The 11209-nt window shown below is 42.4% G+C and overlaps 1 protein-coding gene across 5 annotated transcripts in view; it reads right to left on the reverse strand.

The window, feature by feature from the left end:
- VPS39 (VPS39 subunit of HOPS complex) overlaps window positions 1–8151 on the reverse strand; it is a 30330-nt gene extending 22179 nt beyond the window's left edge. Inside the window, exons 1-8 of one of the 5 annotated variants that reach the window (XM_086614117.1) lie at window positions 8064–8151; window positions 6300–6365; window positions 5422–5448; window positions 4891–4955; window positions 4046–4088; window positions 2904–2998; window positions 1580–1678; window positions 806–898 (exon numbers count right to left, since the gene is read on the reverse strand). In XM_086614117.1, the coding sequence (XP_086470243.1) occupies window positions 806–898; window positions 1580–1678; window positions 2904–2998; window positions 4046–4088; window positions 4891–4955; window positions 5422–5448; window positions 6300–6365; window positions 8064–8136 (561 nt within the window). In that variant the 5' untranslated portion in view covers window positions 8137–8151. Of the gene's footprint in view, window positions 1–805; window positions 899–1579; window positions 1679–2903; window positions 2999–4045; window positions 4089–4890; window positions 4956–5421; window positions 5455–6299; window positions 6366–8063 lie in introns of all 5 variants that reach the window. The other 4 variants (XM_086614116.1, XM_086614119.1, XM_086614118.1 and 1 more) reach the window with 4 other exon arrangements.
- Window positions 8152–11209: the final 3058 nt, after the last annotated feature.

An 11209-nucleotide genomic window follows, 5' to 3' on the forward strand; every position in this document is an offset into this window, starting at 1 on the left:
AAAGTAGACACCCGGACAGCAAGTCTTCATTCTGGTTGCATGAGCAGCTGCACAGCTACTCGTATAAATAGAACGGCAAGAACGACCATGCAGAAGAGGACTGCAGAAAAGCATCACTTCTTTTGTGAGCAGTGTTACTCTGAAGTGACTGTAAAAATTACTGTGCAGTTTTCCTGCCAACTACAGGTCAGTTTTGCCACCCATGTACGTACACATATGTATGTGGTGCACCTCATCTTCATCTCATTTTCATATAATATGAGCAGAAGCCAATTGTAAAGGCAGAAAAGAGAATCAAATATAGTTGTCTAATGAAGCATAAGTGGAAACTGTAATACTAAATTAATAACAGTAAGTTTAGAGACTTTCAAACTGAAGTGACTGCAGTTCAGTAAGAGAATCAAAAAAGAAAAGAAAAAGTTGTTAGGCTCCACCACCTGTCAGATCTGAAGATATTCTTGGTCTTTTTCCCCTCTTAGAGCTATCTGCTTTCTTAATACAGTAAATAAAATGCAAACTGAGCTTACACAGAATGCTGCCAAACCAAAATATCTCTTTTCCAATGCCTTTTTTCTGCAAAAGCTTCAAATACTGATTTCAACAGCGATAAAGAGAGTATCAGTTCCTGACAAAATATCAGTTTAAAAGGACAGACTGCCCTCTCCAAAACCACACATAGCAAGAGTACCAGATGCTGTTTTTCATACATATCTGGTAGCTAAATCCTTGAGCACAGGAGCAGACTCCATAGTGTCTACTGCTATCCGAATCTTCTTAAACACTGAATTCCAAACCCCAGTCTTACCCGTATCAGGTAATAGTCCCTCTTGAAGCCTACACAGATGGAGTTTTCACACCAGGCCATAGACTTGGGTACATCAGGTACGCTGAAGTCCCCCTGAGGAAAACAGGTTAAAATGGTTGTTGTTACAAGAGAAAAGCAAAAGTCAAATCTGGCAACAGAGGGTAACAGTCAGCACTGTTGACACCATATTCTCCACCATACTTGCCCAACTTCTGCTGGTCAAGGAAAAGCAGTATTCAACTAAAAGGCTAGATTCGTGCACAGTGAAGAGGTGTGCTCCGAGTTAGCTGGTAACTTCCTAGAAGAGCAGCCTAGCTGAAAAATTCTCTACCCATTTCCATTGGTTATTTTTATCATTCTGGTATTCACAAGTGTAGTTCTCTGTGCTTGTTGTCAGTAACTACCTTCTGACTTAATGACATACCTGGAAAACTTTGGGTAGAAGTAGACCTACTTCTATGGCGTTATTATTAGGTATACATTTACAGAGACTGCACACTAATACATTCCACTCACTTAAAAGCATACTACAATCAGAATGGTAAAATACAGAACGCAGCCTTTCATTTCATTTATGAAGCTGTGTTAATGCCATTAATTGTGATTTCAACCATGTATTTTCACTTTTATTTGCCGCTTCATTGTTAAATCACAGCAGAACCAATCAGAGTCAATGCTCTGAAAGTCAGCAGTGCCTCTGAGTAGGGACAAGCAGTAAAGAGCAACCACGCTCCCTGCTGAGGCATGCTAGACCACACAAACAACACAACTCACCTGTAGTTCATGGAATTCTCTGTCCTTCCAAAAATAAAGTTGTAGCTTCTTCCGCACTGCCACGCACATTCTTAGCACCTCTTCCCCTGTATCTGACTGCTGTGAAAACAGACTAGCTCACAGGCACTCATACACTAAGAGGCAAGTAAGGCAATACAAGGCCAAAAGAATCCTCAGCCTGAAGCAAAGCTGTCAGCTGAAAAGCAGCTTTGTTCACGCATGCCAGAAGGGCATTCCCTAAACAAGGAAGCACACACAGAAGCGGGGTGGGATACTTAAAAATGAACTTTGGCAGGGACTGTGACACCAAGGAAATACACATGGGAGAAAAAGCACCGAAGACATACACACATAAACAGAAGATAAGTAGAGAGCTATCAGCCCAGCCCTGAAGACTAGGATAAATAGCTTGAACTCTGTGCAGTATAGGAGTGGGAAGGAAAAGGAACAACGCAACGAATGTGTTATACTGACAGATAAAAACATTAATAGCTGTTTAATATTCTAGCCTATTGGAAATTTTTTAAACAAGAAACACTAGTAAAGCTAAGTGCCTGTACGCACAAACAAGGCACTCTGGAATGACCAGATTTAAAGGTGATTTGAAGGACTTCACTAGTTTTAACACCTAGAAAGCCTTAAGTACTTAATAGAAATATTTAACACTAAGCTTCTATGGGGCAAAGAGAGAAAAAGTGATGATAAGCACCAAGCCATCTCTTCTGGTTATGAATAAGGTTTCTGAATGACATGGGTAGGCTGAGAAACCCACTTAGACAGAAATGAGTCACCACAGCATATGAACAGAGGATCGCAATACCTTATGGAACCATTTTATGGCCCAAGTCTACCACAACTGCCCTGGGACTCCCTAGGCCAATACAGTTTAACAGAAACAAAAATGTAACAAAAACAGTGATGGAGATGCTTGGCAGAGGGAATCACTATGAGCTAGTACGCTGACAATTTAAGGGAAGAGAATGGATTTTATATTGAAGAGGACTTTTCAAGAAAGAAGACAGTCAAAGTTACTACAGGATAAAAACACCTTGAAGTTTTGTATCAGGAGGTTAAAGGCTACAATCACAACAGGCACAGGGAGATATCTTATGGAGCACAGAAAGAAAATTAAGGTGACTATATTAAAAATTGTTGCCTTAAGCAAAGCTTTGACATCCAGTAGGTACTAATTTTAAAAAGCACTAGTACCCAAGCAACTTGCATATAACACAAAATTTATAAACTTAACCTATACAGCAACATTAAAAAGTTATCCTTGTTACAAACAGTAAGGACATCTGTGCCGTTAGGTTCTTCCTCTTACCTGAAGATCACAAGTGAAGAGAGATGCACCTTTTGCCTTGGAAACTGTGGTGATTTGTTGAAATGTCAACAGGTCATGGACATAAATGTTATTTTCTGTTTTAAACAGAATTCTAATTACTATTCAATATTTAATACATGTAGAGTTCATTGCTACTTCAAATAAGTTATCACATTTTACATTTACATAAAAAGAACGGAGAAACTAAGAGCTGCAAGAAAGTAAAAAGGAACGCTTTCCCAAAAGCTGAAAGGTAAGTGCTAAGGCACATACAAACACAAGACAAAAAATGCAGCAAACAAGATTAACACCAGCACTGGTAAAATTAAATTAAGGAACTGAGAACAGGTGCTAACCAAGCAGAGGAAGCAGGAGTGGAAGGGACAGCAAGCAGGCCAGAGCAGAGCAAGTTCATGATGGAAGACTGTATTAGCAAAGACCATTTTGAACTGGCTCCTGAAATTAGTGGAAAGTGAACGACTGGACATGGAGGGTGCTGTGGTCAAGTTTTGGTACGCACGAGGACGCAGGCAGCAGAAATCTACACATGCTGGAGTTGGAAGAGCTGGGACTTGGAAATCACAAAGAAGGAAGTAGCAATATAAGCAAAAAAACCACATAGGAAGATCATAAGGTTAAACAAATATAGCCAGAGACAAGCAAACTTAGATCTTCCACAAGATGGCAAAAGATCACCATCTGCATATAAACTGAATTTGGTGTAACACATCAGCAGTAAGTTTCATACATCCAACAAGTTTGGACAGAAGTTTTAAGCCTTATCATACGATGCATGCACATACACACGCATGTACGTGTATACGCATATGTACAAATGCCAATACAGCCAAACCGATATATATATATTTTACACATGCTTTAGTGCATGTATCTATTTTTTCATTTTTAATCACAAAATGTATCACTACTACTTTGTTCTCCAAGCTGGCTTACAACAAGCAAAGCTGCTTCTCAATCTATGCTGCATAATGCTTCCTCTGCAAAGTGAAAAAGCCTAAATCCTACACAGTGACTTTTCAAAAACTAGGCTACTATGCAGGTGTTGGAAAGGATGCCACATTCAGCCAAGTTAACTGCACTGAAAAGAGGTTATTAAATATTACAACATTTTCTTCACTTACCTAATAGACTGACCAGAATTTTAAACTGAGAAACAACATGAATCTGAAATAAAGAATTCTATTAGTGACTCCATTCATAAAATAAACCTCTGAACAAGGTTTGATTACAGATAGTCTAAGAAAATGCATCTTAGACACTCTCAAAATAATGAAAACAGCAAGGCATCTATCTATGCACACCTTCCTCCAGCTATTGTAACCCCCTTTCACTTACATTCAGTTTTTACAAGCTAGCATAGAGAGCCTGCAACCTAAGCTAGTTAGAAATACTATAATAAATAGTATATTACTTGTAGAAAAGTACTTCTAAAGGATATGCAGGGTGTTGCTGAAAAAGGCTGCATAATCTTTGAAGTAAACGCTTTCCTGAGTTTCAATATAACCAATGAGCAAAAGCTCTCAAAAATTAAACAGTAGTAAGACTGGGAGTAGATAATCAGTTACTTTAGTTCTAAATTCCAAATAAAGAGAATTACGTTCACATTCCTATAGAATTTTATCTCAAATTATATATTACAGTCTGTTCATGTACTACCATCATTTTTACAAATATTCTCAGTCAGAGCAGCTGAAGATTTACTGTTACCAGCAGCATTTTCTTAAAAGCCAAAAAATAAACATGTAAGTTCCAATTCTTTACTTTCTGCTTTAGCAGTCAAACCAAGCTTATTCCTGTTTTGGGAAGAGTGGGCAAAAACACCAGGCCGTGCCATCTCTAAAAGAATCTACAGTTTTGGGGAAAATTTTTAAGTTTAATAGAGATTCCAGAAGTAGATTTTATATTTCATTTCTTGGCTGAAAACACTGGAAAACTGTCTCCACGTCAAGAAGATGGTATTTCCTACCTGCTGAATCTTTTTCGAGAAGTTCTTGTTGGATTTCTCTAGTGTCACTTCAAACCTATTGCAACCTACCAGAAAGATTTGAGAGAGTACGTAAACTGAAATTGTCCTTAAATTTATAGCTGAATATATCTTACACTAAATACATTACAAAGAATTACAAAAAAAAAATAAAAATTGGTCACTTAACACTAGAAGAATGACTCTTCTAACATATCTGTGCTATCTTTTACTTAATAGCTAAATGCATCAGAAGGTCTTCTACATAGTCGAGAGAAAATGTAAATTACACTTCTTGCACCCATCCAAGGACCTCATCAATAGTTACATTTTTGCCTTGCTGGAATTTTAGATTACAAGAATTATATTTAAGTATTTTGAAACCCAGAGATACAAAGATATCCATAAAGACTTTATCCACACCAATCAAATATCAGCAATTTAAATTGCTAGGGAGCACATTACTGCAAAGTAGACAAGGAATGAACACTACACCACAAGGGTTTAAAAGGAGTTTTAGGGAATAAGACTTACAGACACTTTCTGATGACATAACCTCTCCTGGCATTGATGCAAAAAAGGGGGAGAAATTTACCACGTGAGACAAGACACTAGCAACTCAAGACTAGCATGTTCTGACTGGAATAGACAGCCTACAAGTTTCAGAAAAAGCAAGTTCAATTCAGTCTCTAGAATCCAAGTAGCTACAAATGAACATCTTCCCAAGAGCTGATGAACTCTGGAGGCAGACGTGTGGTGGTTTTTTTTTTTCCTTTCCTGTTCCACACTGACTACATTACTGCGTTCAATAACACCAGTTTCTACATAACAGCAGATAATATGCAATACAAATCTGTTTAGTGAAAATCGATTTTAACTAAACCAAAAATAGAATAATTCTATTTGTGGCATGTTCAGAATAGACTCTGAGCACTTACGACTGTCAAAGAGGCAGGGAGAAGAGTAAATACATGACAGAACTAGTTAGGAGAGATCCCTCTTCCCCATTTCTTGATGCTCATGGACCCACTGAACAGAGTTGCTCCTTCACTAATCCAGTCCTTCATTAACAGAAGACAAACATCAAACCTCTAGCAAGTAGCATGCTGCACTGCTTTTGCACGTATGCGCACTGTATTCACAAAAATTACACTAACTTACTATAAATTCAAACATATGGAGACCTGCTATAAAACATACTTTAAAAAGAAAAAAGGTTGATAATACTTGTTATCTTTCTTGCACATCTGATAAATGGTATGTACACTTTCACCAAAGATCCCTCGCAAATATCCATTAAACTCCAGGTAGGTAAAAAATCATCAACTAAACATATTTGCATTAACACCACTACAATCTCTTAAAGTGCAGGAAATAAAAATAATTTTGTGCCATTCTTAAAATCAACTTACCTATGTCTTTCTTGATCCTATAAAGAAGAAGATGCCCTTGTTTGGTACCAACAAGGAGCCATTCTTCTGCAAAGACGGAGGAGAAAGAGAGTCTAATTAGTTTCAACAAAGACTGCCCTTCCCAGCCAAGTTAAGCTTATTAGAACACTTGGAAACTCGTTTCAAGTGCAAAAAAAAGGACTTCCTGTGGTGACTACACGCATGTCTCCTACTATCTGTCTGGGGGAAGTGCACAGAAGCAGTTTTCATCCTCCAGAGGGGACGGCCAAAGATCAAGCAATAAAACAGAGAGTACAGCCTACACATCACATCCCACTTGTTTATACAAAGGTAAAGAAGCAAACCATTGCATCTTTTGTGCAATCGAAGGAGGCAACAAACTATTCTTCAGACATTACGATCTCCCAGAGATGAACGCTACTACATAATGGGAAGAGCTGTCAGAAAGAAAAACAAGAAGTTCTATGTGGGTTGGTTTGGGTTTTTTTTAAAAAGACAAGTTTTTATAAGAGCTCTATGAAACAGTAAGCTATACCTGGAAGGACAGCGGCAGCTTTGTTTGAATAGCATCTGAATTGGCTGGATGAGCAGTCATTTAAGATTCACAAAATAGAACCTTTTCATATACAAACTCTGTGGCAGTTTCAGACTCTTCCTATTTACAGCTTTTATAGCATACAAAAGGCATAGAATCCTTATTAAGTCATGAAACATGACTGAAATTCTCCTTGCTGAAGATCATATAGGAAATAAGCATACACAAATATTTCTTCTCCCTCATTACCAAAGATACTTGTCTTTCAATAAAATCTTGTTTTCTGCAAGACCTTTCTTCCACTACTTGGTAGAAAAGTTGTAAAGACAGAATTACACCTCTTTTTACACAACCATTCTGTCATAGGCCTGTGGGTTTAGGCTTTTTTCTACTTCAGCAAAATAAACGGTTTCAAAAAGATAAAAGCCTCAGCATAGGAATAAACCAGCATCACATCTTCTCTGCTACATAACTCCAGCATAAACAACCTATGTTTAAACGCAACACTACCATTCAGGTTATAATTTTGTTCTTAAGGCAGATTAAAGGAGTCACAATTCCACAGCGTCTGGAATTTTTTTAATTACCAATTCTGTGCTACGGCAGTACATCTGATGGAAACTGCTCCAGCAGCCTGAAAAGCCTTATCAAGCCTTACCATTAGGGCAGCCGGTGCAACCACCTGACCAAAATCTCGACTGTCAAGCTAGCCTAAAAACACAACCTTCGTTTATATACCACTAACACACGCAGACTCTAAACCCAAGGCTTGAACGCACCACTGTCTTTCCAAGATAAGTTTTAGTCAAAACATAGCGCGTGCTTTTTAGCAAGAAACCAGCCGACCCGCGGGTACAGCCCTGGAAGTCACGGCAGCCTCATCAGCAGGGCTGCCGCCGGGCGCACGGGACCGCCTGCGCCCCCGGGAGCGGAGCTCGGCCCCGGCAGCCGCCCTGCCGCAGGCACCGAAACCAGCGCGACAAGCCAAAACGCGGGGAAACGCTCCCGCTCTCCCCGCGCGCCCGGGCCTGCGAGGCGGCAGGGCCACCAGCCACCTCGGCGTACAGCCGGCCGGGGACCGAGAGACGCGGCAACACCCAGCCCCCCACGGGGGAGCGCGCGGCAGGCCCCGAGAACGGCTGACGGCGCGTCTCGGCAGCCCGGGAGCGGGGAAGGGAACGACTCGGGCGACGGCGCGGGGCGGCGGCGCCGCGGCCCCCTCGGCTTACCCCAGGCCGCCAGGCAGTCGATCTGCAGCGGCAGCTTCTCCAGGATCGGTACATGCTCGAAGGCGTCGTGCATGGCGGCGGCGGCCCCTCCGGGACCGACTGCCACCGCACCCGCCGACCGCGGGAGAGGCAGGCGCCGCAGGAGGACGCCGCGCTGCGGGGCGGTGGCACTTCAGTGGCGGCTGTTCCGCCGCGCCGCCTCACCGCCGCGCAGCTCCCCGCCCTTCCCGGCGGCCCCCGCGCCCGCCCGGCCGCCGCTTCCGCGTCGAGGCTCCGCCCCCAGCCCCCGGTGCGGCCCCGCCGCCCCGTCAGCGCCTCAGGGGCGGGCGGTGCCGCTCCAGGCGGGGCCCCCGTGAGCGCCGCTGCAGGCTTCGCGGCGGCTCCGCCTGGCGCAGAGCACCCGCGCCGGCAGCCCGCCTAACAAGCGCTCTCCGCGCCAGCACCGAGCAGCCCGCGCAGCTCCCGGGGGCTCAGGCACTAACGGGAAAGTCTGCGGGTCGGCGCTGCGCGGACCGACGGCGGCGGGGGACGCGCTCCCTCTCCCTCTCGGGGCTCTCCTCGCCCTGGCATCACCCTTATGCAGCCCGAGAAGGGGACAGACTGTAAGACGCCCATTTTGTCTTCCCACAATAACGTCAATAGCGGAGGCGTCAGGCTGCCGTTTGCTAACACAGAACCGAGCAGGTGGGAAAGTCACTCCGTATGCAATGACAAAAACTGACCGGTGTAACCTAAGGAAACCAGGTGAGAACAGTGAAACATCTCTTTCAAGTAAATGCCTAGTTTTGGAGGTCCTACGTTTTACTTCAATGAACTTATCCTATGAATTTGTCCAGGGAAGTTCAGTCTCCAGGAGGGAAACTTCCCTTGTTGCCTTGCCCCTTCCTGCATAGGGCATGGCTGCATTAACATTTGCCATGAAGAGGCACAGTATTCACCCCCACTGACGCAAAGCCAAACCAAACTGAAAAAGCACATCGTGCCAAGTGCTCTGAGCATCTTCACCAACAGAGACCCCTGTTTTAGAAAACAGGGACTGAGGCCGCTCTGTGCTGAGAGATCGAAGCACGGGAACGGGAGAACAAGCATGGTACTCTTGCATCCAACTTCTTTCCTTTTCAGGGACGAAACCTTACTAAATCACAAAACCATGCGAAGTCACATCCCCTCCACCAATACCAGAACTGCCAATTGCCAAAGGAATTATGGCTGAGGCATGTATCTGGTCTCCTTGACCTAGGATTCCTACAAAAGGAAGAGGGATATAGCACCCATTTAGTGAAAGGAAGTATTAAGAGTTTCAAAAACATTGGGTAATAATGGCTTCAACATGCAATTGGCTGTAATCCATTTTTACCTAATAGTAATTTTTGCAAATTATGTATGTGAGGCATTGGCCTCTTCAGGGTTTAAAAAGAGAAGTAACATACTTTTCCTTTAGCATACAACATAAAATGCTGTAATAAAGTGAACAGAATAATTTTTAAAAAGCCCACAAATTCACACAGCCCTACATCTGTGAAGACACACATACCCTTCCCTATTCCAGGTCTTATGATCCTGACTCACTCTGAACCTATCAAGCCTGTGACATTTCTTTACCATGCCATGTGATCTCTTACTACTCAGTCCCTCCTTCGGAGCTCCTAGCAGGAACATCTTGTCCTGCTAATGAAAAGCTGGTCAACAACATCTTCTTCACTATTACTTTGTTTTCAGTTTTCTGCATGGCATGCAAATGCTACAATTGCATCAGTAATATCACAGCTACTTCTCACAAATGAACAAATCCACACACACAGAACTCATCAGGCACAAGAACTCTTTTAAAACTCCTTCTATATTGGAATTCCTGGGAGACATTAGGGCATTGTCTCAATTATCAAGAGCTTGCTGAAGGTATTTGAAAGTCATCAGCCACATTTCCTAAAGAAAATCCAGGTTCTACACACCATTCCAGTCACTAAATCTTCTGCAGACCTCAGACCTAAGAGTAGACACGTTTTCTCCCTCCAGCTCACCAGCTCTTCGAAGTAGTCTGTACACTTGGTTTTAAAATTACAATGCCCCTTTTGAAAGAACGGGTATCAACTTGAATTAAGTCTTATCTGTCTACATGATTAAAGGTAACAGCCCTGCAGGGTTTCTCGTTTCATGGATTCTAGCAAGCTAGTTCGATGATGAAGCTTTCCTGATAAGTCATGGAACCCACACTTCTTTAGGAGAAAAAATAGGAATCAGGAAATGCAAACATCTTCTTAGCAGAACCAACACATCTGACAGAACATGCTGTCAGGGGAGAGGCCACATTGCTGCAGCTCCCTTGAACACATACCCTTCGCTCCTCACCTACACCTCATCTGCTTTTACTCACCTCTTCCACAATGATAATTGCGGCAGTAGTTGTGCACGTGCCATAGCCCGCACATACTGTGGGAACTGGGCTGTGATACAAGTTCTCCCTAAGACTGCAAACATGGAAGTCACAGCACACGCCTGCTGCATGCTAGGCAGCAGATGCTGCTTTCCTAGGATACAGAAACTCTGCCAAGTAAGTGGAAAAACAAGAGCAGCTAACTAGGGGAGCAACAAGCCCCCTGCGGAATTCAGGCCAACTTCAAATACTGATGCAAGTTACTACAGGGATGGAGGCGTAGAAGGCAGAGAGGACTGCTCAAACACACCATAGCTGTAGGCTGAAAGCACCACACTACTATTACATTTATTTTAGTCTTTAAATTATTAAACTATGAATGCGATTAGGGAAACTGTTTAGATCTTTCACTTTTGTTCAGAAATTTATTATTTGGCCTATCTTACTAGCTTTTCAAATGACAGACTTCCACTGTTTTCAAGCTTAACAAGAAAAAAAAAGAGCTAATCAGGAATCACTGCATTGTAAATACCGAACAATAAAGAGTTAAAGAAAAGCAAGGGAGCTTTGTGAAGAGGTTAACCCTCTCATGTAAGAGAAGAGGTAGTAAGAAAGTGGAAGGACACAATGTAAACCTTTCTACTCTTGGCCTAACTTTTATTAAATAGTACATACAAACTTCTTTTGTGCTTCCAGTAGAGAACATTTTTCCCCTATTTGTCTCAAAAAACACCCAAACATATAGGACTTAAAAAAAACCCAAACAACAAAC

The sequence above is a fragment of the Tauraco erythrolophus genome, chromosome 6 (assembly GCF_009769465.1).
Source record: "Tauraco erythrolophus isolate bTauEry1 chromosome 6, bTauEry1.pri, whole genome shotgun sequence".
NCBI lineage: Eukaryota > Metazoa > Chordata > Aves > Musophagiformes > Musophagidae > Tauraco > Tauraco erythrolophus.